The 26,168-nt window shown below is 34.5% G+C and overlaps 1 protein-coding gene across 10 annotated transcripts in view; it reads left to right on the top strand.

The window, feature by feature from the left end:
• LOC110103351 (formin-like protein 3) overlaps positions 1–26,168 on the top strand; it is a 78,585-nt gene that overhangs the window by 20,986 nt on the left and 31,431 nt on the right. For 7 of the 10 annotated variants that reach the window (XM_028699484.1, XM_020832021.2, XM_020832022.2 and 4 more), the window contains exons 9-16: positions 7,311–7,409; positions 19,918–19,959; positions 20,036–20,116; positions 20,199–20,249; positions 20,319–20,400; positions 20,488–20,582; positions 21,881–21,952; positions 22,145–22,261. In XM_028699484.1, coding sequence (XP_028555317.1) covers positions 7,311–7,409; positions 19,918–19,959; positions 20,036–20,116; positions 20,199–20,249; positions 20,319–20,400; positions 20,488–20,582; positions 21,881–21,952; positions 22,145–22,261 — 639 coding nt within the window. Of the gene's footprint in view, positions 1–7,310; positions 7,410–12,003; positions 12,366–19,917; positions 19,960–20,035; positions 20,117–20,198; positions 20,250–20,318; positions 20,401–20,487; positions 20,583–21,880; positions 21,953–22,035; positions 22,262–26,168 lie in introns of those variants that run through there. The other 3 variants (XM_020832024.2, XM_020832023.2, XM_028699485.1) reach the window with 3 other exon arrangements.

The following is a 26,168-nucleotide window of genomic DNA, read 5'->3' as shown; positions in this document are numbered from 1 at the left end:
ACAAACGCTAGAAATTTCTCTTCCAAAAATCTCTAGAAAGAGAATGATTTTCTTAACTTAAAACATATCTTAGTCTTCTCTTAACCTTCCTCTTTTATTTCCCCCAATTCCGGCAGCTGGAAACCGCCGCCAAGGATGCCGTCGAAGCCTCCCATCGCCCTCTCCCATCCGCGCCTCTTCTCCCTTTGGTTCGGCCGTATGAAATGAACGCAAGAATGGGGAGGGATTTAGCCTCTTCATGGTTTAGGGAGTTGGGGATTTTAAAATTACTTATTTTCCCTTGCATGACTTATTTTCGGTGTAATATCATTAAGGGTATTTAAGTAATTATCCATATTAGTTAAAAACTTTGTCTTTTTTTAATTATCAAAGTAATCAAAATTCACTATAGGTTCTTTGTATCGATTTGCTCGAAATTTTATGTATAATTTTATAAAATTAATTTCTTTGAAATCCGACGACTTTAAAATTTCACTTAAATTTTATCGCGATGCATCGAGATGCGTGTAACGCTTACGGTCGTCTATTTCGGATTTTACAGAAACGTGGGTGACAAAAAGTAAATTATAGAAGTTAGCATTGTATCACTTGGTTAGCTATATGGATGCTAACTCTCTAAATGATGGGCAAATTATTGAGTCAGGTAACCGGACCTATCTCCGCGTTCGGATGCCAATAGAAAGCAGACACCTGGCTGCGATTTTTTTAATATAATCTCTTTGCTTTGTGTCTTGTCAGCCCGATCTATCCGACCCAGTCCACTTTATTTTCATTTTAAACGTTGCCGCTATTTTTGAAACCTGCGAAAGATCTAAATACTTATTGCTTTAGAAGAAAAAACGAGCTAGAAAATTGCAGAAAATAGATGGAATGCTCAGCAAAGAGGGAGGTGGAAGAGGGAGTGCATGAATCGGAAAAGATGCATGAATCAGAAGGGGTGGTGCATGAATCGGAAGCTAACTAGCTGAAAATTCCTCTGGTTTCAACATATCGGTAAGTTTTAATCTCATCGCAAGTTGTATTATGGAAAAACGAGATAGAAAGTTGTAAAGAAAGCAGTGTTGTGTTTGCCATAGTAAAAGGGCGTATGTTTCAGCTCATTAGAGGCTTATGATCAAAGAAGTAATAACTTTCAAAGCGGTAGGAGATTCATATTCAGAAATCAAGTGAGCAGATTTGCATATCAAATGAGCACAGAAGCTCAAGGGAATGAGGAGGCAGAGGAGTATATTCTTTTCTCAATGAAAGACATGTCTCAAAACTTATACTTAATTTTTGGTGGCAAGAAAACAAATCAGAATGATGTTGCTAGATCTCAAGGTGGAAGTGCTAATTTGAAAGATCCTCTAAAGCGTAGACCTAAATGCATATCAAATGCAAAACTGAAAAGCCGTTGGGAAAAGAAGAAGCGTCATAAGGGTAAATTTTTAATAACATGTTAATTATATAATTCCTTACCTAAGACTAAAGCTGTAGTTTCTAACAGAGAAGAAACCTTTGATGGGGGAAAAACCAATGTATGATCCTTCTTCAACACAGATGAACTTTTCAAGCATGACTGAATGTTTCACTGAGAAATATATAACCGACCAACCAACAAGCCAACCTGGTGCTGAATACACCAAATTGATGATGGATTTCATTGCATCGGAGTTGGAATTTAATGAATTTGCATTGTAGTAATATTTATTGCGAATTGATGATTTTTTATTGTAATAATTATTGAATCTAAATAAAGATTTTTATTGGTAATATTTATTGTATGAATCATGAATTGATTACTTGTAATTTAAAATGTTGTGTGGTTGCGCTTTATGAGCGCTTTACTTGCGCTTTAAGTGCGCTATACGTGCGCTATACTTGCAAGTAAAGCATCCATTGGTGTCCTCATGCAAATATTTTATCTGAACAAATAAACTTTTATAAGTATATTAGGTATGAAAATATAGTTATCTGGATTTAACTTTAAATCTGGATTTAACTTAAAATCTGGATTAACTTAAAAATTGGATTTTACTTACAACTGTATGACATATATCCTTGTGTTTTGGATTTGGTAATGAATCATACAATTTTCAGACATTCTCTTTCAACTTGCCTATTATAAGTATCCAATGCCTACTAAAAATTATGGGTTATACAATAAAACTGCATTCTTTAATAGAAATTGGATTAATGTGTTGGAGAAACAGCTAATATTCTTGCTTGTACCCCTTATATACCTGCAATAAGTCAGCAATATAAGAAAAGTAATGTGAAAAGTAAGATATAAATAATTATTATACTTACCCTGCACAATGGAGAAATATACAAGTAATGTTGAAATTTGTCTGTCATTACTCTAAACTTCTCTAATAAAAAATAAGCAAAAGCATCTACATGGTTGTCGGCTAACCCTTGATCTGTGAGCAGATCGTTAATATCTGCTCTTTTTATTTCTATGTTACCAGATGTAAATATAACGTCGTCCCTACAAAAAAAGAAAATGAAAAACTACTTAAAGTGCAAATAAAGCACACTTAAAAAATGTAAAGCGCACTTAAAAAGGCTTAACTTACTTTTTATCAAACTTTTTGAAACATTCATTCATGAAATTTTGTTGCTCATCTGTTTGGAAAACCTTGCCTGGAATCCATATATTGCAGTGCAGTTCGAGACTCAATTTTTACATTATTAACATAAATAACCTCTTGGTTCTTCATTAATACATATGTTATTTCAATTTCTTTATTGTCTTCTCTTTTTCTTTTTTGTGGTTGGTATTGAATGAGGTGCTTTGAAGAACTCTTTATTGGTTGAAGAACATCTGTATTTGCTGGTGGTGGTGGAACATCTGTTGTGGCTGGTGGATGAACATTTATTTTAGGTGGTGGTGGAAGAACATCTTCTTTAGGTGGTGGTGGAAGAACATCTTCTTTGGGTCGTGGTGGAAGAACATCTTTTTTGAATGGTATTGGAGGTTGAACATCTTTCTTTACTGATTGAATGCTGGAGTAAGATGTAGATATAAACAGTTTTTCAGGATTATGACCACAATTCATTTGAAAGTTAATGAATTTGTACTTCATAAAATCTACATCTGCTTGAAGTTTTTCCATATTATCTTTAAGTCGATCAAGTCTACCACCAAAATTCTGTACAATTTTGTTAAACATGTTTTGAAATCCTTCCAGCAGTTTTTTCTGAACCGCCAACAAATCTTCATTTTTTACAAAATGTGGTTGTTCAGTAGAAGGTTGTTGAGATGAGCTTTGTGGGGTGAATCTTTTAGGTGGTTGAATTTTGTGAGATGAACTTTCAGGTGGTTCTTGATGAGGAGAGGGAGGTGGGTGGTGTGAATTTTCTTTCGTTGTGGTGATTGAATTTTGTGGGGATGGTGCTCAGGCCGGATTTTCAAGTTTTGTATCGCATTTATGTCAGTTCGAGACTCATTTTTACATTATTAACATAAATAACCTCTTGGTTCTTCATTAATACATATGTTATTTCAGTTTCTTTATTGTCTTCTCTTTTTCTTTTTTATGGTTGGTATTGAATGAGGTGCTTTGAAGAACTCTCTATTGGTTGAAGAACATCTGTATTTGCTGGTGGTGGTGGAACATCTGTTGTGGCTGGTGAAGGAATATCTATTTTAGGTGGTGGTGGAAGAACATCTTCTTTAGGTGGTGGTGGAAGAATATCTTCTTTGGGTCGTGGTGGAAGAACATCTTTTTTGAATGGTATTGGAGGTTGAACATCTTTTTTTACTGATTGGATGCTGGAGTAAGATGTAGATATAGATAGTTTTTCAGGATTATGACCACAATTCATTTGAAAGTCAATGAATTTGTACTTAATAGAATCTACATCTACTTGAAGTTTTTCCATATTATGTTTAAGTCGATCAAGTCTACCACCAAAATTCTGTTCAATTTTGTTAAACATGTTTTGAAATCCTTCCAGCAGTTTTTTCTGAACAGCCAACAAATCTTCATTTTTTACAAAATGTGTTTGTTCAGCAGAAGGTTGTTGAGATGATCTTTGTGGGGTGAATCTTTTAAGTGGTTGAATTTTGTGAGATGAACTTTCAGGTGGTTCTTGATGAGGAGATTGAGGAGAGGGAGGTGGGTGGTGTGAATTTTCTTTCATTGTGGTGATTGAATTTTGTGGGGATGGTGCTCAGGCCGGATTTTCAAGTTTTGTATCGCATTTATGTCAGCCCTCTATTTTTCAGCTTCTTCTTCTGTAACATTTTATAAAACAGGATAAATCTGCAACAAATTTAAATATATCAAATGTCTGGTTGTTGCGCTATACTTGCGCTATACTTGAGCTATACTTGCGCTATAGCGCAATTAAAGCGCACTTAAAGAGCAACTCTAAAAAATAAATTATTTTAGAAATTACCTTATTTTTCCTTAAAAATTTAAATAATTTGATAGCCATTTCTTTTGTATAGAATAATCCAGTGTTCCCCTCCCATCTCAAAAAACGCGGTCTTAGTTCTGGATCTGATGGTTTAATCAAGGAAAAGTGTTACAGAAATCAAATATGTATAATACCAAACATAAAACATTATAAATTACAATTAAAAAGTTTTATGAGAGGAAAACATATGAATTGAAACTTACCAGTAGGAGAGGGAAAAAATCATTGATGTAACTCAATGGTCTTTGCATTTTAAACTTGTTAGAAGTTGTATGGAATTCGTCGACCATGAAATTCCTCATACATGAATCCCAATTGATGGAAGTGAACTCATTTACATTATTTGTTATAGATGTGAGCCTTCTAGGTGTTTTATGGTTGTTTAGTGGAAAAAAAAAGATTAGATAACAAATACATTATAAATGTGTTTAACTTCGTAGCATTATCAGTCAATCTATCTAATTTTGACATTTCAATTTTTATTTTAGTTGTTAGAGGTCCAATTAGGGGATCAATCCTCCATTTGATATCTTCACCTTTGTTAGGCATACCTGTCAGAAATTTTTGTACATGTTACATTTACATTTAAAGTAAAAAAACATATTCATAATTCCTTATTCAAAATCATATCTATCAACAAAGCAACATCGTCTGAAGTAAATTTAAGTGGACATTGACAATGAAGCCTTCATCAGCAGAACTCCAAATTTTAGAATCTCAAAAAGAAGTGGTATACACTGTTGGAATGCTGGAAACTTTTGAAACTGATAAATGTTCAAATTCTTTAAAGTCTGCTCAAGTTCTTCATCGGTTATCTCTACAAAAGCATCACAAGTTTTTCTGAAAGTTGTAACATAACATCGAGAAGTAACTGGCTTTTGATACGACATCTGGAAAAAAAAAGAATTTTAGTAAAGCGCAAGTTAAAAATTTTGTTTCGCATCATTTGTTTCTTTCATTTAAGATCCATACAATAACATTTTAAGATCACATTGAACAAACACTGCTATGTAAAACATTAACAAAACCCTAAAATTTAAAATATAACAGAACTGAAGCGCAACCAAAAGCGCACGTCATGCGCAACCAAGGCGCAACATTACCTTTTCTAATTGCTAAAGTATTTCTCCTATGTCATCGTCTACCGCCGGCGGGAAGAAGGTATTGTAGCATGGAAGGTATCGTAGAAGTCCGAGAGCAGAGAGCCGAGAGTGACAGAGAAGTAGAAATGTCGAGTGAATAGTAAAAATGCTTCGTTTCCATTCTTGTAGTGTTGAATTCAAATCATCGCCGGGTTACTGGGTCGGGTCGTTCGGGCTGACAAGACATAAAGCAAAAATATTATATTAAAAAATCGCACTTGTATTCAGCCAGATGTCCGCTTTCTATTGGCGTCCGAACGCGGAGATAGGTTCGGTCATTTGCACGATAGGGAGTTGATGTAATATCATTCATGTTAATTGATTATTTAGCCAAATCAGCTAACACTGATTTGAATTTGACTATCTTCATGGCCTTTTAGAATCCCAATCAATTTAGGTTAAAATTTTCCTTATTTCTTTTTTTATAAGTTTAAATCTAATAAAGATAAGGTTACTGTTTCCTGACTGATTTCTCCTTCCTCTTTATTCAAAGTCTGTATTTGGATCGCTCCAAGTTAAGCACTGAGTTTCCCTTCACGTTTTTCTCCTTTTCTTTGTCTCAGTGACTTTGTTGCCGTTATTGCTACATTTTACTTTACATTACATGTAACCTAAGAAGTCTGTATCGAACTTCTAGATATTTTTAGGCTAAGAGAAGAAAGTGCATTCCCTTAACCTAAGATTTTTGAGACATCGATGTAATATCTTAAATCAGTCAATGTGATGTTCACGCAGTATAATTGTGTTTGGGTGAGACACCCTTACCCCTGTATATCAATTATCACCAAAGTGTGCTGAACATTCTATTCATTGCCATTCCCCTTATCAAGTTTTTATATAAAATATGTAAAGCAGACATTTTTTTCTGGATTTATTCAATTTACCCATTGATTTCTGAATGGAAAGTTGGCTTTAACGGTATCTTCTGAAAGAATGTTTTTAGCTTTGGCAAATTTGTAATGTGTGATGATTTTAATTTTCATGTGATATTACTTTTAGTACGTATGAGACTTCACTGATTTGTGGTCTACGTTTCTTTTTGCACCTTTTTCCTTTGAGATATTTCCCTTCTTGTCAAGGCTTCATTTGGTATGGCATATGCTTTTCTGCTTTTTCCATAATAGTTTTTTCAAAAAGTATTTCTACGCCACATTTTTTTTTCTGCTTTTGCTGAAGAAAATTTTCTTAATCAAAATTTTATTCCTAGCAAGTGTCCAGGTTTTCCATCCAAACAAGAGGGTGACTTTAGTTTTCAGGACACAACACATTGACCCAGTGCAGGTTGATTAGAACCCTGTTGCGGATCTCTCTGATGGAGCTGGCTAGATATGTACATACTTTATGTAAATAGATCAGATTCAGATTATGTTTTTGATCTTATTACCAATTATGTTATTTACATCGAAAAGCATCTCTTCAGGGAGTTTTTTATTCTAAAAGACTGACTGATTTTGAGAAACTTCAACCGCAGGATCGTTGATTTAAATTTGGAAACAGTTAACAAATGGAGGGACTTTTACTTTTACTTTCTTGTTATTGTTAGAAATGTTACTTTTTTTAGATTATACACTGAAGTTCATCTAATATTGTACAGAGAAGACGAGGGAACTATTATGTTTGATTTTCATATTTGCTTATTTGTGTGGACTGTGAAAACTATTGGTTTGAGTTTGCTGCGTTTAAGCATATGCAAAACCTGTGTTTTGGGATATTGAATGGTTAGAGGTAAATTTGTTATACGTGCTTTATTTTGATCTGCAGAATGCTGTTTTAGCTTTGGATACTACGGCTTTGGATATTGATCAAGTTGAAAATCTCATCAAGTTTTGTCCAACCAAAGAAGAAATGGAAATGCTCAAGGTTGGTCTCCTTTTATTTTTTCTTTGAATTGCCGTTTTGTAAATCAGTTTTATTTTGAAGGGACAGTTAAACTTTCCATTCAACGATAATTCTTTCATGCATTTTTGTACGTTTTTGTTCTTTCAAATGGTCTCAGAAGCCCAAAAAGATTCTCTACAAAACATGGTAATGGGGCTGTCCAGAGCTTCTTTGAATTTACTTTGAGTGTCATTTACGGCCAAATTTCATTTGTTTGATGATTTATTCTTATGAATTATTTAATTAGTTGGAGTTAAGAAGAATTTAGATGTCATTTGCTTCATTGTTTTCTCACTTGTTAATGAGAGATATTAAAATAGTTTTCCTCGGGGGACCTTTCAATATAAGGACTTACTGTGTTACTATGGTAATTCATGAATAAACTGAGTTTTTCAAAATACTTTTGGCCCTCGCTCTTGTCTGCTGTCATACTTCAATTAACATGCTGAGTTTTGCATATGTACTCACTGAATAAATATACTTTGTTCTTGCTGCTTAATAAAAGGTAAAAAGGACTAAAAGGACTAAAAGTACTCAATTGAGGTTTAGTTTATGAAGCATGTAACCAAGCTACATGGGTACACCGCACTAAAATATACGATGCAATGAAAAAATGTAGCCCTGAAGTAAAAGCACTTTGAAATGTTTTAATAAGACTTGGTTTTCTTCTTATCATTTCATGAAAAGTTGGGCACTTTTCTCCTAACTATTGTGATTAGTTCTTTCAACGAAAAGATTTTTGGATTATTGCTGTTTGGCAGGGTTGGGATGGTGGAGCTCTGGTTAAAAAATGGCTAGTTACGAAGCTTGCATGTTGGATTTGTCAATGAAACTTTGCATTTTATGAGCAAGCAAGTCCATCAGCATCTTGGTGAAGTAATTTATTATAATAGGCTGGATGTTTATGGAAATTGTTCTTTTGAGCGCAGTGGGATATGAGTTCTTGTGTTAGTTTGGGCATTTCCACAGATTTGGAGTGATTGAATTATGTAATTATTTTCTGTGTTTGTGGGGTGGGGATCTTGGGAAAAATTTGTGAACTTATTGGTAATTTCCCATGAACATAACATAGCTTGAATTGTTTTTTGCCTGTATTTATGGTTTGTTCCATTTTCCATTATAAAAATTGTTTTGTAATATATGTAAAACTGATGTAGAACGGGTAGGAGGAGATGCTCGGGGACGCCTCCTGTGATAGATGCGCCAGATTTTCGTGCCGATGCCCGCATCAAAAACTGTAAATGATGGTTTGAAAAAATTAGGAAAATAAAGTTACATACCATTACAATACTATTCAAAGCAGGAAGAAACTGTTGGGGTTTGACAACAGAGATCACATTTTCCTTGCTCAACTTTACAGTTTACACCAAGGGGTTGTTTGTTTTGCTGAAAACAAAATGTAGAGTAAATTGAAATACAATGTAAAAAAATGCAATATATTTAAATATTTAGAGTTATTTGGATGAATGTAAAACAAATGGAGGTGATTACTTTTATTATTTGTTTTGAAAGTCAAATGAATGTAGTTTAAAGCTCAACAATAGTAGTGGGCCGTCGACGATTCTGATTGACGGTAGTGAATTTGGAATTCACTAAAATCTAACTCTGTTTTTTTTTTCATCAAACCAATATCAAAATTCGAAAAATGCTACATTTGAAATACTTAACACTTGTCATCAAACCTAATAGCCCCAAAAATTCTCTAATGTTAATGTGGAAGGGTATGTCTTTGACATTATTTTAAAGATTGCTCAATCATGCTTTAATGATTTTTTTTAATTAGAATGATTTTCATATGAAAGTAACCAGTCATTTTTTTTAATTTCAGGGATTTATGAGTAATTCCTCATGATCATAACATAGCTTGATTGGTTTTTTCCTTTATTGTGGCTGGTCCCATTATCTAATTAGTTTTGGAATAGATATATAAAACCATAGAAGATTTTGGTAAATTTTCATAAAACAGATTGGATTCAGCTATTCTAAGATTTTGTTCTCGATTTCTCATTGGCGCAAGCCTTAATGTTAACTACCCACTTAGTGATGGAGAAAACTTTCAATTAAAGCTAGTTTTTAAACACTAAACACTTAGCTTATGTTTGTAACTATTTGATTTTGCTATTGAATAGATGAAAACATACCACCATTAGTTTAAAATGGATGATGGCGGAAATGATAATGAACCCAATTAAGTTCCCATGATCCCCACATCTCTTTTTGTCATGAACTTGAGTCTACTTAACTAGCAAAGGCAGTTGACCTAACTTGATCGATTAGTCCTTGGCAGATGCAATTGGTTGCATTGTTTAAGAGAATTTTGTAGACGTGGTGGCTGTTTATCTGTGAGGACACTTTCAAGCCATCCTTAACTAATATAGAGCTTTGTATTGTATCAAGTGTCCTCTATGATTCATCACTTTGAGATTTAAGTCATTGGGGTCAATTTGGCTTTCGCTTAATTAATTATTTAATGTTGCCATTTTTCGACAGAACTACTCTATCAAAGTTCTCTTTTTATAACTATTATTTAGTGTTGCTATTTGGCATCAAAATCATCTTATTAGAGGACAAATGCCACATCTTTATTGGAGCGAAATCTATTGACAATGATTATAGTTATATGCTTTATATGACATTTACTCTTCGTGAGTCGAGGTTATCTTAAATTTGTCACCCTCGACAAATTGTCACGTTTTGACATAATTCTCGTGTCGATGACTCCGATTGAGTTTAATCAGACCCATTGGGTTTTGATTGAATCCGATTAACTTATTTGAGCTCCGTCAAACTCAAATCAACTCAACTTGGACCCAAATTGAGGCCAATTAAGCTCAATTGAATTCAAATTAAATCATATATGCTTCAATTCGAGTCCAATTTCATAATATTGAGTTGATCAAATTAAATCAGGCCCAAATCGATTCAAATCTGGCTTAATTTGGGCTCAAATCTTCTTCCAATCGGATGTTTATGATCAACAACTATGATCCCTTTGAAATTTGATCCCTATGTGCGCTGCTTTTTTGCCAAATCCCACAACACTAGGTTGTTGAGCAGAATATCTGATGTAGGTAAATGGGGGGGTCAAAACATTTTGAATTATAAATTTGGAGAGCTTATAGGTCTTCTAATAGAATCAGCTCATTAATTTCTAGTAGAGAGTCTTTTTAGCTCATAAATTGAGGTTCATTCCCCCCATTTGCTGCCCCTTTGGTTTCCCCACCTAGCTCTCCTTCCCATGGCTGATTCCTCCTCCTTTTATTGTCTGTTCCGATCCCCTAGCTGCTGTTCCAGTTCCATGTTTGGCTTCTGGTCCGGTTCCTATGCAGCGCCTTCGGTTTCCTCCCTGGTTGCTGTTTCCCGTTGCTGTTCCCTGCTCCTTCCCGTGGGCTGTTCTGTTTCCTCTGATCTGTCCCGATTTCCTGGGTGCCTGCTCCTTTCCCGTGGCTGCTTTTACCCATAATTTCTGTGGCTGTTAGGTTGCTGTTTTTGGAGTGAATGCTGCCCCTTTTTGGTGATTTTTCAAGTGCTGTTTTGGGCTATTTGGCTGCCCCATTTCTCCGCTAAATATAAGGTGTTTGGGTAAAGAAAAGAGAGTTTATGGTGATAATTTTTGGAAGAAAACATGTGGGTTTTGATAGCTTGTGAGCTATGTATCCCCTTCTCCTTCTTCTAGGATAACTTGCTGAGTTATGCCTTCTTCGTCTCAGCTTCTTATCTCCTTATTCTATCCGCAAGTTCGACTCCACTTGTATCATTCTTCTCAAACGATGGAATTGCAACTTTAGGTGTTTGTTTTTATTTCTTAGGCTTGTAAACGTCAAGAGTTGATGAAAGTAATTTTAGGAAGTTGTAAGTGCTTTTTTTATATGTTATAAAGTTGTTGTTTTTGTGTCTTTGTATTCTTCTTATTGTCCTAAGAAGAGTCTTATTTTGCTTGCAAAAATTAGGGGGTTGTCCTAATTTTTGCTTGCATCAATTTGGTATTAGAGCAAGTTAGTATATCATAGGTCTTGGTGTCATGTATGTGAGTGTCAGGTGAGTTTGTGGAATCGAGAGGTTCTGAAATATCGGATATCCAAAATTTTGAAGACATCTCATCGGGAGATGAGTAATTTCAACCGGAAGAGAATTGACGTAGGCAAATGGGGGGTCAAAATATTTTGAATTATAAATTTTGAGAGATTCTAGGTCCTCTACTAGAATCAGCTCATTAATGTCTTGTAGAGAGCCTTTTTAGTCCCTCCTTAAATTGAGATTCATTCCTCCATTTGCTTCCCCTTTGGTTCCCCCACCTAGCTCTCAGTCTTTTATCTTATAAAAGTTAAAATTTATCGTATTTTGTCTAGTTTTGAGTATTTTATATAATTTTCTATTTATCTAGGAAGCTTTTGTTTTTGCTTGCAAAAATTTGGGGCTTTCTCCCAAATTTTTACTTGCATCAAAACTCCACCTCACCGCTAGTCGGTGACCCAATATTTGTGTATTTATGCATTCATGTATACATGCAAGTAATCACGCATCATATTAAAAATTAGTAAATTGACACAATTTTTGAAAAAAATGCAATATTCAGGGTAAAGAAAATCGAGGAGACACAAGAAGGGGAAGAGGCAGCCACGGGAAACAGCCAGGGAAGGAATCTTTTCATATTAATGAGCTAGCACCATGAAGACCCCTAGATTTCAGCTCAAAACCAGTGCAGCCAAAGCCCAACCTGAGAGCAGCCAAGGCCCAAATCAAGAGACAACAAGCAACCCAAAGCTTGCCTACATCAATTCTCCTCCGGTTGAAAATGTTCATCTCATGATGAAGCTTGAGTTTGCTTTGAATCTTGTCCTGAGGCTTTTGAAAGCTGATTGCATGGACTGTGACTAAAAAAAAACATGACTCAAAACAGAACTCATCTGACACCAAATACACTCCATAAATTGAGGTTCATTCCCCCATTTGCTGCCCCTTTGGTTCCCCTACCTAGCTCTCAGCCTTTTATCTTATAAAAGTTGAAATTTGTCGCATTTTGTTTAGTTTTGAGTATTTTATATAATTTTCTTTTTATCTAGGAAGCTTTTGTTTTTGCTTGCAAAAATTTGGGGCTTTCTCCCAAATTTTCGCTTGCATCAAAACTCCATCTCACCGCCATTCGGTGACCCAATATTTGTGTATTTATGTATGCATGCAAGTAACCATGCATCATATTAAAAATTAGTAAATTGACACAATTTTTGAAAGAAATGCAGTATTCAGGGTAAAGAAAATCGAGGAGACACAAGAAGGGGAAGAGGCAGCCACGGGAAACAGCCAAGGAAGGAACCTTTTCATATTAACGAGCTAGCACCATGAAGACCCCAAGATTTCAGCTCAAAACCAGTGCAGCCAAAGCCCAACCCGAGAGCAGCCAAGGCCCAAATCGAGAGACAACAAGCAACCCAAAGCTTGCCTACATCAATTCTCCTCCAATTGAAATTGTTCATCTCCCGATGAAGCTTGAGTTTGCTTTGAATCTTGTCCTGAGGCTTCTGAAGGCTGATTGCATGGACTATGACTCCAAAAAAACATAACTCAAAACAGAACTCATATGACACCAAGACACTCCATAAATTGAGGTTCATTCCCCCCATTTGCTGCCCCTTTGGTTCCCCCACCTAGCTCTCTTTCCCATGGATGATTCCTCCCCATTTTATTGTCTGTTCTGGTCCCCTAACTGCTGTTCCAGTTCCCTGCTTGGCTGTTGGTCCGGTTCCTATGCAACCCCTTTGGTTTCCTCCCTGGTTACTTTTTCCCGTGGTTGTTCCCTGCTCCTTCCCGTGGGCTATTCTGCTTCCCCTGATCTGTCCCGATTTCCTGGGTGCCTGCTCCTTTCCCATGGCTGCTTTTACCTAGAATTTCTGTGGCTGTTAGGTTGCTGTTTTTGGAGTGAATGCTGCCCCTTTTTGGTGGGTTTTCAAGTGCTGTTTTGGGTTGTCTGGCTTATAAATATAAGGTGTTTGGTAAAGAAAAAAAGAGAGTTTATGGTGATAATTTTTGGAAGAAAACCTGTGGGTTTTGATAGCTTGCGAGCTATGTATCCCCTTCTCCTTCTTCTAGGATAACTTGCGAGTTATGCTTTCATCGTCTCAGCTTCTTATCTTCTTCTATCCGCAAGTTCGACTCCACTTGTATCCTTCTTCTCAAACGATGGAATTGCAGCTTTTTGTGTTTGTTTTTTATTTCTTAAGTTTGTAAGCGTCAAGAGTTAAAAGTAATTTTAGGAAGTTGTAAGTGCACTTTTTATATGTTATAAAGTTGTTATTTTTGTGTCTTTGTATCCTTCTTATTGTCCTAGGAAGAGTCTTATTTTGCTTACAAAATTAGGGGGTTGTCCTAATTTTTGCTTGCATCAATATCCTTCCAAATCAATGAAATTGAGCTTCTTGGGATTTTTCTGGGTAGCGGAAGATAGCTCCTAAAGTAACTTGGATAACAAACCTGTCCCTTCAACTGCTGCTTTCGCACCTTTTTAAGGCAAGAGCATACCGACTTGTACAGTGACTTGCTCTAGTGAGATATATCCCTCAAAACTTAGAAAACCTATGTCTATCAGCCTCTTGAATGTGTGATTCATGCTTCTGATATAGTTTCTTTCGTGCTCTTCGAAAACCCAAATGTCTGTTGTCCTCTTGAAAAAGTTATGGAAATCCAGTGATTTTTCAGAATTTACTCTCATGTGATTGTCAAAAGAGAAAGACAATGAGGCACCGAGTTGTTGGACTTATGCCCACTAATCCTTATCCTGAATGAAATAGCATTTATATTGCATTCCAACATCATCGCATATGATCAAACTCTAGGTTGTTTTATTTAAAATCAAATATTATATTATATGTTTTTCAAATATTGGAAGTTACTTTTATTCCTACACAATTATTGTATTGTGCAAAAAATGACATAGGTTGTAGGAGTTTACATTTGGTAGAACTTATGGATATTTCTAGAGCTTTGTTGGGTGCTCAAAATTATATTTGATTGATTCAAAAGACGATTAAATTATTGTGGGGTTGCTTGTATGTTTCAATGTCTTGTGTTGCAAAACTACAATAAGTAGGATTAATCAAATGCAAATTTGGTGTTTTATAAAATTTAAAATAATCATGCATGGCTTGTGTGTCTCATGTAGAAAGTCTTCTTTTAAGGACCAAATAATAAAAAAATCTGCTTTGAGTTAACATATGCTTACCCACTTGATTAGGCATCTTGGATTAAAAGAAAATTGTAAGTTATATCCTCTTAATCAACACAACTTTCATGATTTTCATATGCATTAAGATCGGACCTCATGTTTTTTAACACATTTATATGGGTTTAACTGGCGACTCTTTCTAGGCTGGTTTGTAAAACTAAAGGTTGGACTGATTTATTCCTTATGTGAGGTGTAGGTTTATAAATCCGTTACACTATGTTAGACTCAGGTTCGAGGCACTTTCCCTCAATACTCTTTAGCTTAGATCTAAGATTCGAGGCTAAGGTTGACTCTAATCTCATAAGCCCTCATATGTTGATCCTAGATCTAAGGTGATGACTGCTGAAGGGTAGTAACTCAAATTTAAGTCTAACAGAGTGTAGGGGAGTTATGAATTTATACCTCACATGTAGCATAAGTTAGTCTGACCTTTAGATTTACAACTTTGCTTGGAAAATACCACCAGCTAAACCCACCTAAACGCTTTTAAAATCATGAGGTCTGGTCTTAATGCATATGAAGATAGGGATGCTGTTTTGATTTAAAGGATATAACTTGCAATTTATTTTTAAGACCAAGATGCCTGATCATATAGGCATTCATATGCTGACTTACTGAATATAAATTGTTTTCTTATTTTATGCTTAAATGAGGGATTTCTATATGAGACACATTGACTATGCATGATTATTTCAAATTTTGTAAAACAATAAATTTACATTTGATTAATTTTATTTTTTTGTAGGTTTTGCAACACAAGCCATTGAACCATACAAGAAATCTTACAATAATTTAATCGTCTCGTCAATCAATCAAATATAACTTTGAGCCTCCAACAAAACTCTAGAAATATCCACAAGCTTTATCAAATGTGAAGTTCTATAAGCTGTCATTTTTGGCACAACACAAATATTGGGTAGGAATATATGTAACTTGCAATATTTGGAAAACATACAATCTAACATTTGATTTTAAATTAAAAAACGTTTAACCTAGTGTTTTATCGTAGACAGTGTTGGAATGCAAAATGAATGCTATTTCATTCATGCTAGGGATATTAGAGACAAGTTTAACAACCGACGCTTTGCCGCCTTCCTCTTTTGACTCTTAAATGAGAAAAAATTGTGCGAAATTATCATATTTTCATAATTTTTTTAAGAGGACAACAAATATTTGAGTTTTTGGAGAGCACAAATTAAGCTACTACAAGGTCCTATCATTGTTGGGAGCGTCAATCACACATTCAAGAGGCCGATAGACCTAAGTTTTTTATGTTTTGAGATATATATCTCACCGGAGCACGTTATAGTGCAAGCCGGTATGCTCTCGCCTTGAAAAAGAGAGAATGCAGGAGATGAAGGAACGAGTTTGTTGTCCAAACGTCTTTAGGTGCTGCCTTCCGCTGCCACGAGCTTGCCAAAGTTGGCATGTGAGGAAGAAAAATCTCCTGCAACAAGCAAACGACCTCAAAATGCCTCCTCTGTCCTCATGCCCTCCCTCTTTTTGTTTAAAGAGAGCAAATAGCAAGTTTGTGCTCTTTTGCTTGGAAAAATGACAACAATAAAGAGGAATTTCCCTCTCTCAATCTAAGGGCAATAGAAGAAGCTCCTGTGTTTCTCTAGGTCGCATGCATGCTAGAAGGGCTATTCGCTCGGCTTCGCTCTTGATATCTCGAACATACTCCCGAGTCTGCTGCCTCTTGATTTTATCCTGTCCACTCGGGTTGAATGCGTACATGCAGAGAGCACGTAGAAGGCTCTCAATTTCTTTCCTTTGGACGCACGTAGGAATGAAAGAAGGCCTCTCTCCCTCTCTCGACTTCTCTAGGATGCACGCAAAAAGCAGATAAATCCTAAGACGCTCATTTTCTTGAATTTGGAAGGATCTTCTTCTTGATTAATTGGTCCTATGGGATTTGACGCGAAAAGCTGCACACACAAGGAGAAAATTTCAAAAGAATTGGAGCCGTTGATTTTAAACAGCTGATTGGAAGTAGATTTGAGCCCAATTTGGATCTATTTAATTTAATTTGATCGAGTCAATTTTATGCAATTGGGCTCGAATCAAAACCGATTTGATTTTGAATTCAATTGAACTTAATTGGAGTCGATTTGGGTTCAACAGGGCTCACTTGAGTTGATTAGGTTCAATCAAAACCGACATATCCGATTCAACTCAATCAGAGTCGAGTTGATACGAAAATTGTATCAACATTGCGAAGGGTGAACGATTGTTGCTTTAAGCTTGTGATGATTAATTTTGCTTGAAATATTTCTAAAATTTTATGAATATAAGATTTTTATACTTTTAGCATGATTTAAGCTGCAAATAATTTGTTATGGGATTTATGGACATTTATAAAATAGGATTCTTTCCTGTTGATATTTCTTGTCAATGCGGTCTTTATTGGGGTTTGATATTTGAAAACACTTGTCATGTCAGGTAGATAACTTGATTTCTAGAATAAACCACCTCTGATTATGATTTAAGTTGAGCATGCCCATCATGGGGTTTGATATTTTAAAAAACTTGTTTTTACATGTAGAGAACTTTATTTTTAAAATAAACTATCTTTGGTTATTATTTATGACAAAAAGGTTAATCATGGTGCTATCTGAATGGTTGTACTTGATTTTTTTAGGATTTGGATTACATGTTTATTTACTCAAGGTTTATGGGCATATTTATGTTACAGATCTTGTCAACTCTACCTTTTATATGTTGGTTTGTCTCTACATTAGCACTTATGATTTTGTCTTGTAGGTATGCGATCAGGAGTTTGCTTTTCTTTTGAAAATATATTTATTTTGTTAAAGGGGCTTTGAGAACATTATGCAAACATAAAATGAAAAGTTGTGTTATTTTTGGCTCATCAATGGATTCTGGTCATGTGGTTCAAGTCTTGTTGACTCTAGTCCTTATTAGGATCAGATTTAAAATGTGGGACTTACGACCCTGCCATATAGGCAAGATGGCTCGCTTGAGAACATCATGCAACATACTAATAATTTTGATCTTTAAATGTGGGTTTGTAAATATTTTAAAGTAATTGCATGTGTTTTAAAATGATTGTACGGTTCTCATAGCATGACAATTCATTTTGTTTTTAGTTCTTGTAGCATTCTTTGGATTTGGCCACACTTATTAGAGTACATGCAGAAAAATTTTCTTTTAATGTTTTGACGTGCAGTCTTTACAAAATGACCCTACAACCCATGACACACAAAAATGAACCGTTCATCTTATTTAGAAAAAAATGCTTGCGGGAGCATGATGCATTTTGAGACATATATCACCTCCTTTTAATGATTGATGCATATGCTGATTAAAACACTTATATAACCAGTGATGCGTAGTCGGCTAGACCAATTTAACGTCTTAAAGCTATTCTATTGAAGTCACAATTGTTTGAGGTGTGCATGGACCTGATGTGTCAATTATTCATGTGAATTCATTATCCTTGAAACACACTTGACTTTGCATTTTTGAGTTCATTATTGATCGCTTTTTATTTGCTTGGGTGTGTATTGTTGATCCAATTGCGAATTATAGGAGTTGGAATTCATTACGAGTTTTGAAAGAGCCAATTTGTTTGTATGTGACTTATATTTTACTTGGGTGGGCATTGCAGGGAATCATTTTTCTGTCTATAAATAGAAATCCATCTTATTTCATTGTCATTACAAGCTCAATTTAGCAAGTGTGTTAGTGAGATTTCTGAGTGTTCAAAAGAGCTCTTAGGAGTAGTGGGGAGGTTTTGTGCTCGTAAGCTCTATTTCAAGTTCATCATAAGTCCCCTACAAATCTGGTCCCGTGTTCAATTTTTATTCATTTCTAGTTTTTTAAGCACCACTTTTATGCCATTTTGAAGTTTTTATTTTTCCTTACTTCGTGGTTTTGGGTTCATAAATTCATTTAAGTTCGTTATTTCAGGACTTGTCATTAGGCTTGCCTATCATACCATGAAAGGTGTGTATGGGTGGTGTAAACATTATGATCCTGTCCTCTACCCTGATCATGCTAAGAAAGACGTTTATTTATCTTTACCTCACAAATTTTATAAAATAAAATTTCACTGCATCAAGAAATAAGTGTGCATTTACTTAATTTTTTGGCAGTCTAGGTCTGCTACTTCCTCCGCACCAAGAAAGCCGTGAATAAGCCTTCTCACCATTTCATAGAATTCGTATATGGATTACTTTGGATGGCTTGCACGAAATACATAAGTATAAAATATTTCCCGCCATGTCAAGAAGTTGTGTATGGGTACTTACATGGAGGCCTGAGCTTGCTTTTCATTTTGTACTTTCGTGCAAAGCAACTTTGTAAATAACAAGGCAGTGGCGATGTTATGGAGAGCTCAAAATACAAACCCTCTTTCTTCATTTTTTTTAATTCTCTTTTTTCCTTCTCTTTTTTGTCTTCTTCTCACTTTTTTTCTTTCTCTTCTTATTTCTTTTTGTTTTCCTTATTTTTTTTAATGTGGGACAATAAAATTTTAAATCTTATGAAGTTTTAAATCCCATTTCTCCATCATTTTACCTTAAATTTGGATTTATTAAATCTGGGTTTTGGGTATATTTAGCATAAGCCCATAAGTCTCATGAATGCCTCTTCCTTTGCATGTCGTGAATCCCATCAATCCTTCATGTGCGAGCACATGCTTTTTCTTCTACTCCACGTGCGGCTGAACACTTCTAGCCTTTGCCGGGTAGCTATACCATGATCTTCTCTTCTTCATAACACATGATTGGACCTGTCAAATACTTTTTCCAATGAGCTTCAAATCATGGCTTCCTCAACTTTGCTTGCTCATGAACTAGCCGATGCCTTCTCCAAACCAGCTCCTGCTCGACTTATCACTTATTTTTTGTCAATTGATTCAAAACTTTGGGTTGGTGCAAATGTGAGTGCGAGAGAGTCGAGGGAAATGGGTGGGATGACATGGGCCGGTGAGTTATTTAATTATCTTAAATAATAATTGGTCAACATGCCTACCATGACAATGCCATTTAGAGCATGAAGAAAATGTTGAGGTTTGTAAATTGTGATCTCATTTTCCCCATTCAACTTTAAGCTGAATGTCTCTAATGTTTATGTTGATGGGTATGTCGATCTGACATTATTTTAAAGATTGCTCAATCATGCTTTAATCAATTGCTTTACATTGCCAAAAACTAAATATTGTTAGTCAGATCCGATGTCATTTAATTTTCCATGCTAGCGAAATTCAATTTACTTTTTGTATTACTCGCTTCTGTAATTTTGCAGAACTACTCTGGAAACAAAGAAATGCTGGGAAAGTGTGAGCAGGTAGTTTATAATATTGATAGCTCTCTTCATTTTCCATTTTTAGTCTGACTGAAAAACATTTTGACAATCCTGCCAGTTCTTTCTTGAGCTCATGAAGGTTCCCCGAGTAGAATCCAAGTTGAGGGTATTTTCCTTTAGAATTGCCTTTTCCACACAGGTATGTTAATCATTTTATAGAGATTAGTATCTTGAGCATGCTTGTGTATACCTGTATTTCAATTATTACTGAATTTCATTAGGTGAATGAGCTGCGGTCTAATCTGAATATCATTAATGATGCCTCCACCGAGGTAATCTTAACCCGCCATAAATTTTGTTTGACTTCACTCTGTGTATTACAAAGTTGTCTTTCATTTTAGGTAAAAAGTTCTGCCAAATTACGACAAATTATGCAGACTATTCTTACGTTAGGAAATGCTTTGAATCAAGGCACAGCAAGAGGTACATCTATAGTTTATGGCTTTCTTGGCATATTTTCTAAACACTAGAAGTTTGAAAGGGACTTTTCTTTTCTTTTTTATTTTCTAGGTTCTGCTGTGGGTTTTAGGCTGGACAGCCTTCTGAAATTGTCCGATACTCGTGCAAGGAATAACAAATCGACTTTAATGCATTATTTATGCAAGGTGAGCTAAATCAGCATTATCTGCATCATACTTACGTTTTTTTGGTTCAGAATTAATACCATTTTCAATTTTACTATTTGAATATTTTCTAAATTGTTGTTGCTTGGCTATATTTTATGCTCATGGCGATTCCATTCCTCTTGAACAAAGTTTGAAGCATAAGTTCATTTATATTTTTATTAAGACAGTTTACATTCATTGAAAGCATCTATTTTGGTATTTTGTTTTATATTTAATACTTTGATGCAAGTGTTTGCTTTGAGGTAGATTTTTATCTTTTGACTGATTAGGATCTCAAATATAATTATTTTCTATTACCCAGTCGGCTGACATGGTATTTTATTTCGTCCTCTTTCTTCCTTTGTAGGATTGTGACTCTCTCCTCATTTAGAAGCCTTATAGTCAAGCTTTCTTCTAGTCTTAAAGTATTTTTGTTTGTCTTAAATATCATTTTACTCTTTTGCATATTTCTATTTTTTTAGAAGTATTCACTGGATTTGTGTGATTTTGCATCATGCCTCTTAAAACTGCAACACTATTTGAAGAATTTCAAGAAGAAATTCAAAATTTTAAAGAGCCACCAAAGAAAAATTAGATGCACCAGTTAAAATTAGATGCACCAATTTTAAACTGCAACACTATTTTCATAAAACTAAATTTAATTTAGACAAGCTTATAGAGTTAGTATTTCCTATAGGTGTATATACTTTAAAATTATTATTACAAATAGTAAGATTTTATAAATTTAAAATTTTTAAATTCTGAGACGGTAAATTTTGAGGATATTTTTTCTTTTCTCTCAAAATTTTGGAATGTTACATAAACCTACACAAGATCAATTTCTCGCAGGCCAATTATAATAAATCAAACTTGACTACAAATTAGTTAAGTTTTTAAGACTTGCTCTCCAAATAAGGTGAAAATTTCTATTAAGTGATATGACTAACAATAATCTCTCCCTAAATTTTATTTTTGGTTTTAAATAAGATTGTTTGTACTTTGTACAAACATTTCATTATTTTATTGATGAATGAATTATTGATGAGGCCGTTTATGAGTGCTATTCTCTTCCTCATTTAATCCAAATTGTATTTACAGAGCTTTCTGTTGTGTACGTGGAGTTTTTCTTCATCTTTTTCTCCTCTTCTTCTTCGAAAGTTTACACAACACTTATTGCTGCAATTCTATCTAAATCAATTTGGTATCAAAAGATAACTGTCTTCTTCTATATCATCCCATGTATAATTTGTCGCTCTTACATGTTTCCATTTTCTTGATCGATCAAATTTTGCTTGTAGCTTCTTGCTGAAAAAATGCCCGAGTTGCTAGACTTTTATAAAGACTTGATTCATTTGGAAGCGGCATCTAAGGTATGTGTGTGCCATCTTCTCCCAATATATAAGTGGCTTGGCCGATTCTAATCTACCTCTGCTTGTGCGTGGTATATATGCAGGATTGTGTGAATATATCCCGAATTAAATAGAATTGAAAATTTCAAATCCTTTCCAATACTTTGTTTATTTGCTATTTTTTCTGATTAAGAGTTCTATGAAGAATAACAGATTCAATTAAAGATGGTAGCTGAAGAAATGCAGGCTGTGAGTAAAGGTCTTGAAAAGGTTGAGCTAGAACTCTCCGCTTCAGAAAATGATGGAGAAATCTCCATTGGTTTCCGCAAGGTGAATGTCTAATGTTGCTTAATTAGGCTTATCCATAAATTTCTAATTTTTAAAATGAATAATCATGTGACCAAATATGAATTTTCTAATAATTTATGTATAATTTTGCTATTTTTTATTCACCTTTTAAATTTGCTTTCTTACAAATTTTCCGTTCAAGTAATTTTCCAATTATTAAAATTCATGGAAAGAGTTGTGTTTCATACAACAAATTGACATGAAATTATACTCAGACATGGAGGGTGGCTATGAAGCTGGACATCTCTAGATGCTATTGTCTTGTGTTGGACACTGATGCCCAAAACACTTTACAATGCGTTGGACAGACCATTTGACCTCTCTTATTCTCTCTCAAATATTTACCAACAAGTTTTGGAGATGACGTTGATATTTTTTGGACTAAAATGGCATAAATTGACCAATCTTATTCCACTTTAAGGTGGGTATATACCAACTTAATATTATTTTAGATTATCAATTTTCTTATTATAGTTATCACTTGACATATTGCTAATATCACTCGGCATATTAGTAACTTTTGCGATGCGTGTGCAGGCAAACATGTGGGCACACATGTGCTTGTATGTGTCCAAGTGTGTGCATGTAAACACACGCATTCTTAAATATATAATATGTCATGACCCGGCCAGGCTAGCTCGAAATAACAGGGCGGGAACAGACAGTCGTACGAAAAACACATAAAACATTTCATATCATATAAAAATTATAAAATCTTTCTTCATGTGGTCCTCTATGACGGTAGGTGTACTGTCGTCTCGTTGTCATCACTTCTTAGATGGTTTTCTTGTAAAAGATTTCCACAAGCATGAGTGAGCTTACTTGCTCAGCAGGTAATTCATATTTCTCATAAAAATTTACATAAAACTAAAATAAAATATCTTTTTCATAAGAAATTTTAAATGACGGTCAATATTTTAAATGACGGTCAATAATTGCATAAGTTCATAACATTTATGTATAATAAACCTTTTCATAAATTTTCCTCAATCATAAACCTTTCATATAATATTTCCTCAAATATAAACTTTCAAATAATCTTAGAAAATATACATAAAACATAATATCTATAATTTTTACTATATCACTCGTCTCGGAGGTGTCCATTTAGTTTGTACTGATCAGGTACACATTTTCATATCATTTGGCCATTCCTTTACCATTGGCTCTGAAGAGCCTCCTTTGCCATTTGTCTCTGTTGACCTTTACCATTTTGGGCACTCTGCATCAACATGCACAATTTCATATTTATTTTTCAGTCAATCACATGCTTAATGAAAAATAATCATATTTCATAAGTGATGTAGACAAGGGATATAGGGAGCCTATATCTCTTGATCACAAAAGACACACAAGAAGGAAAATTGACAAAATGAGAAGAACTTAAAATAAACTTTGTTAAATAAACTCAAACGACCCAAAACTTGACAATCACAACAAAAGATGCTAGGAGATTTTAAAAGAAATAAAGAAACTTAAAAGACGCTATCCTCAGACAACCGTCAGAGCGGGTTCCTCACATGCATCGAATTTGTAGGTTAAATAAGTAAAGTGCATAGAACTAGCAAACCGATGGTCCACCACTGCAAGATTGGCCCAATTCTTCAATAGATGCTTCAAATCGACTCTGATACGACACCCTAAAGTTGCTTTACTTTGAGAAGAAGGATACAGATGGAGTGACACTTGCGAAGAGACGAAAGAGGTTAGAAGCCCGAGAAGAAAGGGTGGAAAGAGCCCGCAGGATTTCCGGAGGGGATGAGAAACGAAGGTTGGAAAGGCCCGCAGGATTTCCGAATAAACCCGCAGGTTAATAGCAAATATGCTCACAAATATCAACTCCCTTCTTCATAACAACATTTCCAATTTATAGGCAAAGAAGAGGCCAGAACAGGAATCAAAGGGGAATTTCAAGGAACCAAGGAGACTTAATTTCGGAAATAGGCCATGCATAGAAATATCAGCCAACAGTAATGTCAAGCATTAAAATCATTAATTTCCCTCATGAATTCACAGCATAGAATCCAGCCCCCAATTAATACAAGCCACGGATTTCCAAGAGACAAGAAGAAAAGGGGAAGGGGAAGGGACAAGGCCACTCCAAAAGTAAACTTCATAATGATGTACCTTTTTGGATAATAATGAGCTACTAAACTTCAGCTCAAGCAACTTAGAGAATCAGCTCAAAACCAAATGCTCCAAAACAGCCAACCCGTGAACCACCATCAGCCAGGGACCAATCGAGCCAACAAACCAAAGGTCTACCAAGCCATATGCACTACCTACCATGATCATTGGATGCTTTCCCATCATTGGATAGCTAAAAAAGAAAAGAAAATAAAATAGAAAACACAATATATGATTGTTCAAATAAAATAAAAAGTACAGAATTCTTAATTTCATCAATAAGTCATTTGCTCAAAATATGAAAACCACGAATAACTTGTAGTTTATTAATCTTTTGCAATATAAAAACATTATACTAACAATCCATTTGAAAGATAGAATTCATATCATCTGAACATTAAAACCTTAAACATTTGCAATTGAATAAAAAGAAAAGCAAAACAATACATGAATTTTTTATGATAAATATGAGTATCTATTTTAACACAAGCACAATATTTCCTCAAAGTGTCGCTTTGACACGCTTTGCCCCCCTTGAAGATCATAACCTAATAAGTACATAAAATAAGTGTCAGCTAAAATTCTTTCTTAAATCTTTAATAAAAATCCAAATTGTCTAAACTCTTCGCTTCTTATTAATTCGACTCTTACGACACTTAATAAATTTACATAATTTAATCTTAATTTTCGGATTTTTTAAAATTCCTAATTTTTGGAAATCCTAAATCATCAATTTCATCAAATTAATACACCAAATTTTTTTCTAAACATATTTTAATAATTACCTTAATCATTTTCTGATTTATTAAATTAGAAAATTATGAAAAATGTAAATTCTTACAAAAATTCAAAATTTTTGCTTTAGAAATATTCCTAGGACCCATATAAATTATTTTTGTAAAAGCGCCTTAAGGGATTTCAATATTAGGTAAAAACCCTAATTTTCAATTCTTAAAAATTCTTATAAAACTTACTTTAAATTCCACAATTATCTTCCAAAAACAATTAATAAACATCTTTGTGAAGGAATTTTGAAAGAAAAACAAATTTGGTGAAAACCCTAAAAAAATTTTCTTTCCAAATATTTTGAGAATGAGAGTGATTCGCTTCAAATAAAACATACCTTAATATTCCCCTCGACTTCCTCTTTGATTTCCACTAATTTTCTCGCCGAACCCACCCCGCCGAAGCCCCGTCCGTCCGCCCGCTCCCCTCCCGGCTTCGGCCGATTCGTGCGAATGAAATGAGGGAGGGGTTCGGTTTTTGCTTATTTAGGGAAATAGGGATTTCCAAAAGACTATTATACCCTCACTTAAACAATTTCGACTTTAATAACGAATAGGGGTAGTTTGTGTATTTAGAGGTTTCTATAATTTTTATCACCTAATTTAAGCGAAATTGTCTATAAGTTCTATATAATAAATCATTTAGAATTTTGCGTAGAATTTTATAAAATTATTTCTGTCGAAATCCGTTAACTTTAAATTTTCACATAAATTTCATTGCGACGCATTGAAATGCGTGCGACGCCTATGATCATCAAAATTTCGGGTTTTACATAATATGGATAATGCAGTCTCCAATTTTGTTAGAGCAAAAATGTCATGTCATTTTTTAAATTTATTTTTATCATGATTTTTTAAAATAAACTCGGTTGATTATTATCAAGCTCCTGAGAAATAGCCAGGAAGGAAAATATTGACTCAATGACGCTGAAGATTATTTTAGGGTGATTTTGAAAGTCAAATGACATGTTTTATTC

This window comes from Dendrobium catenatum, unplaced genomic scaffold (assembly GCF_001605985.2).
Source record: "Dendrobium catenatum unplaced genomic scaffold, ASM160598v2 fragScaff_scaffold_1297, whole genome shotgun sequence".
NCBI classification, from domain to species: Eukaryota; Viridiplantae; Streptophyta; class Magnoliopsida; order Asparagales; family Orchidaceae; genus Dendrobium; species Dendrobium catenatum.
The sequence above is the reverse complement of the archived record's forward strand: the minus strand, read 5'-3'. Positions and strand labels throughout refer to the sequence as shown.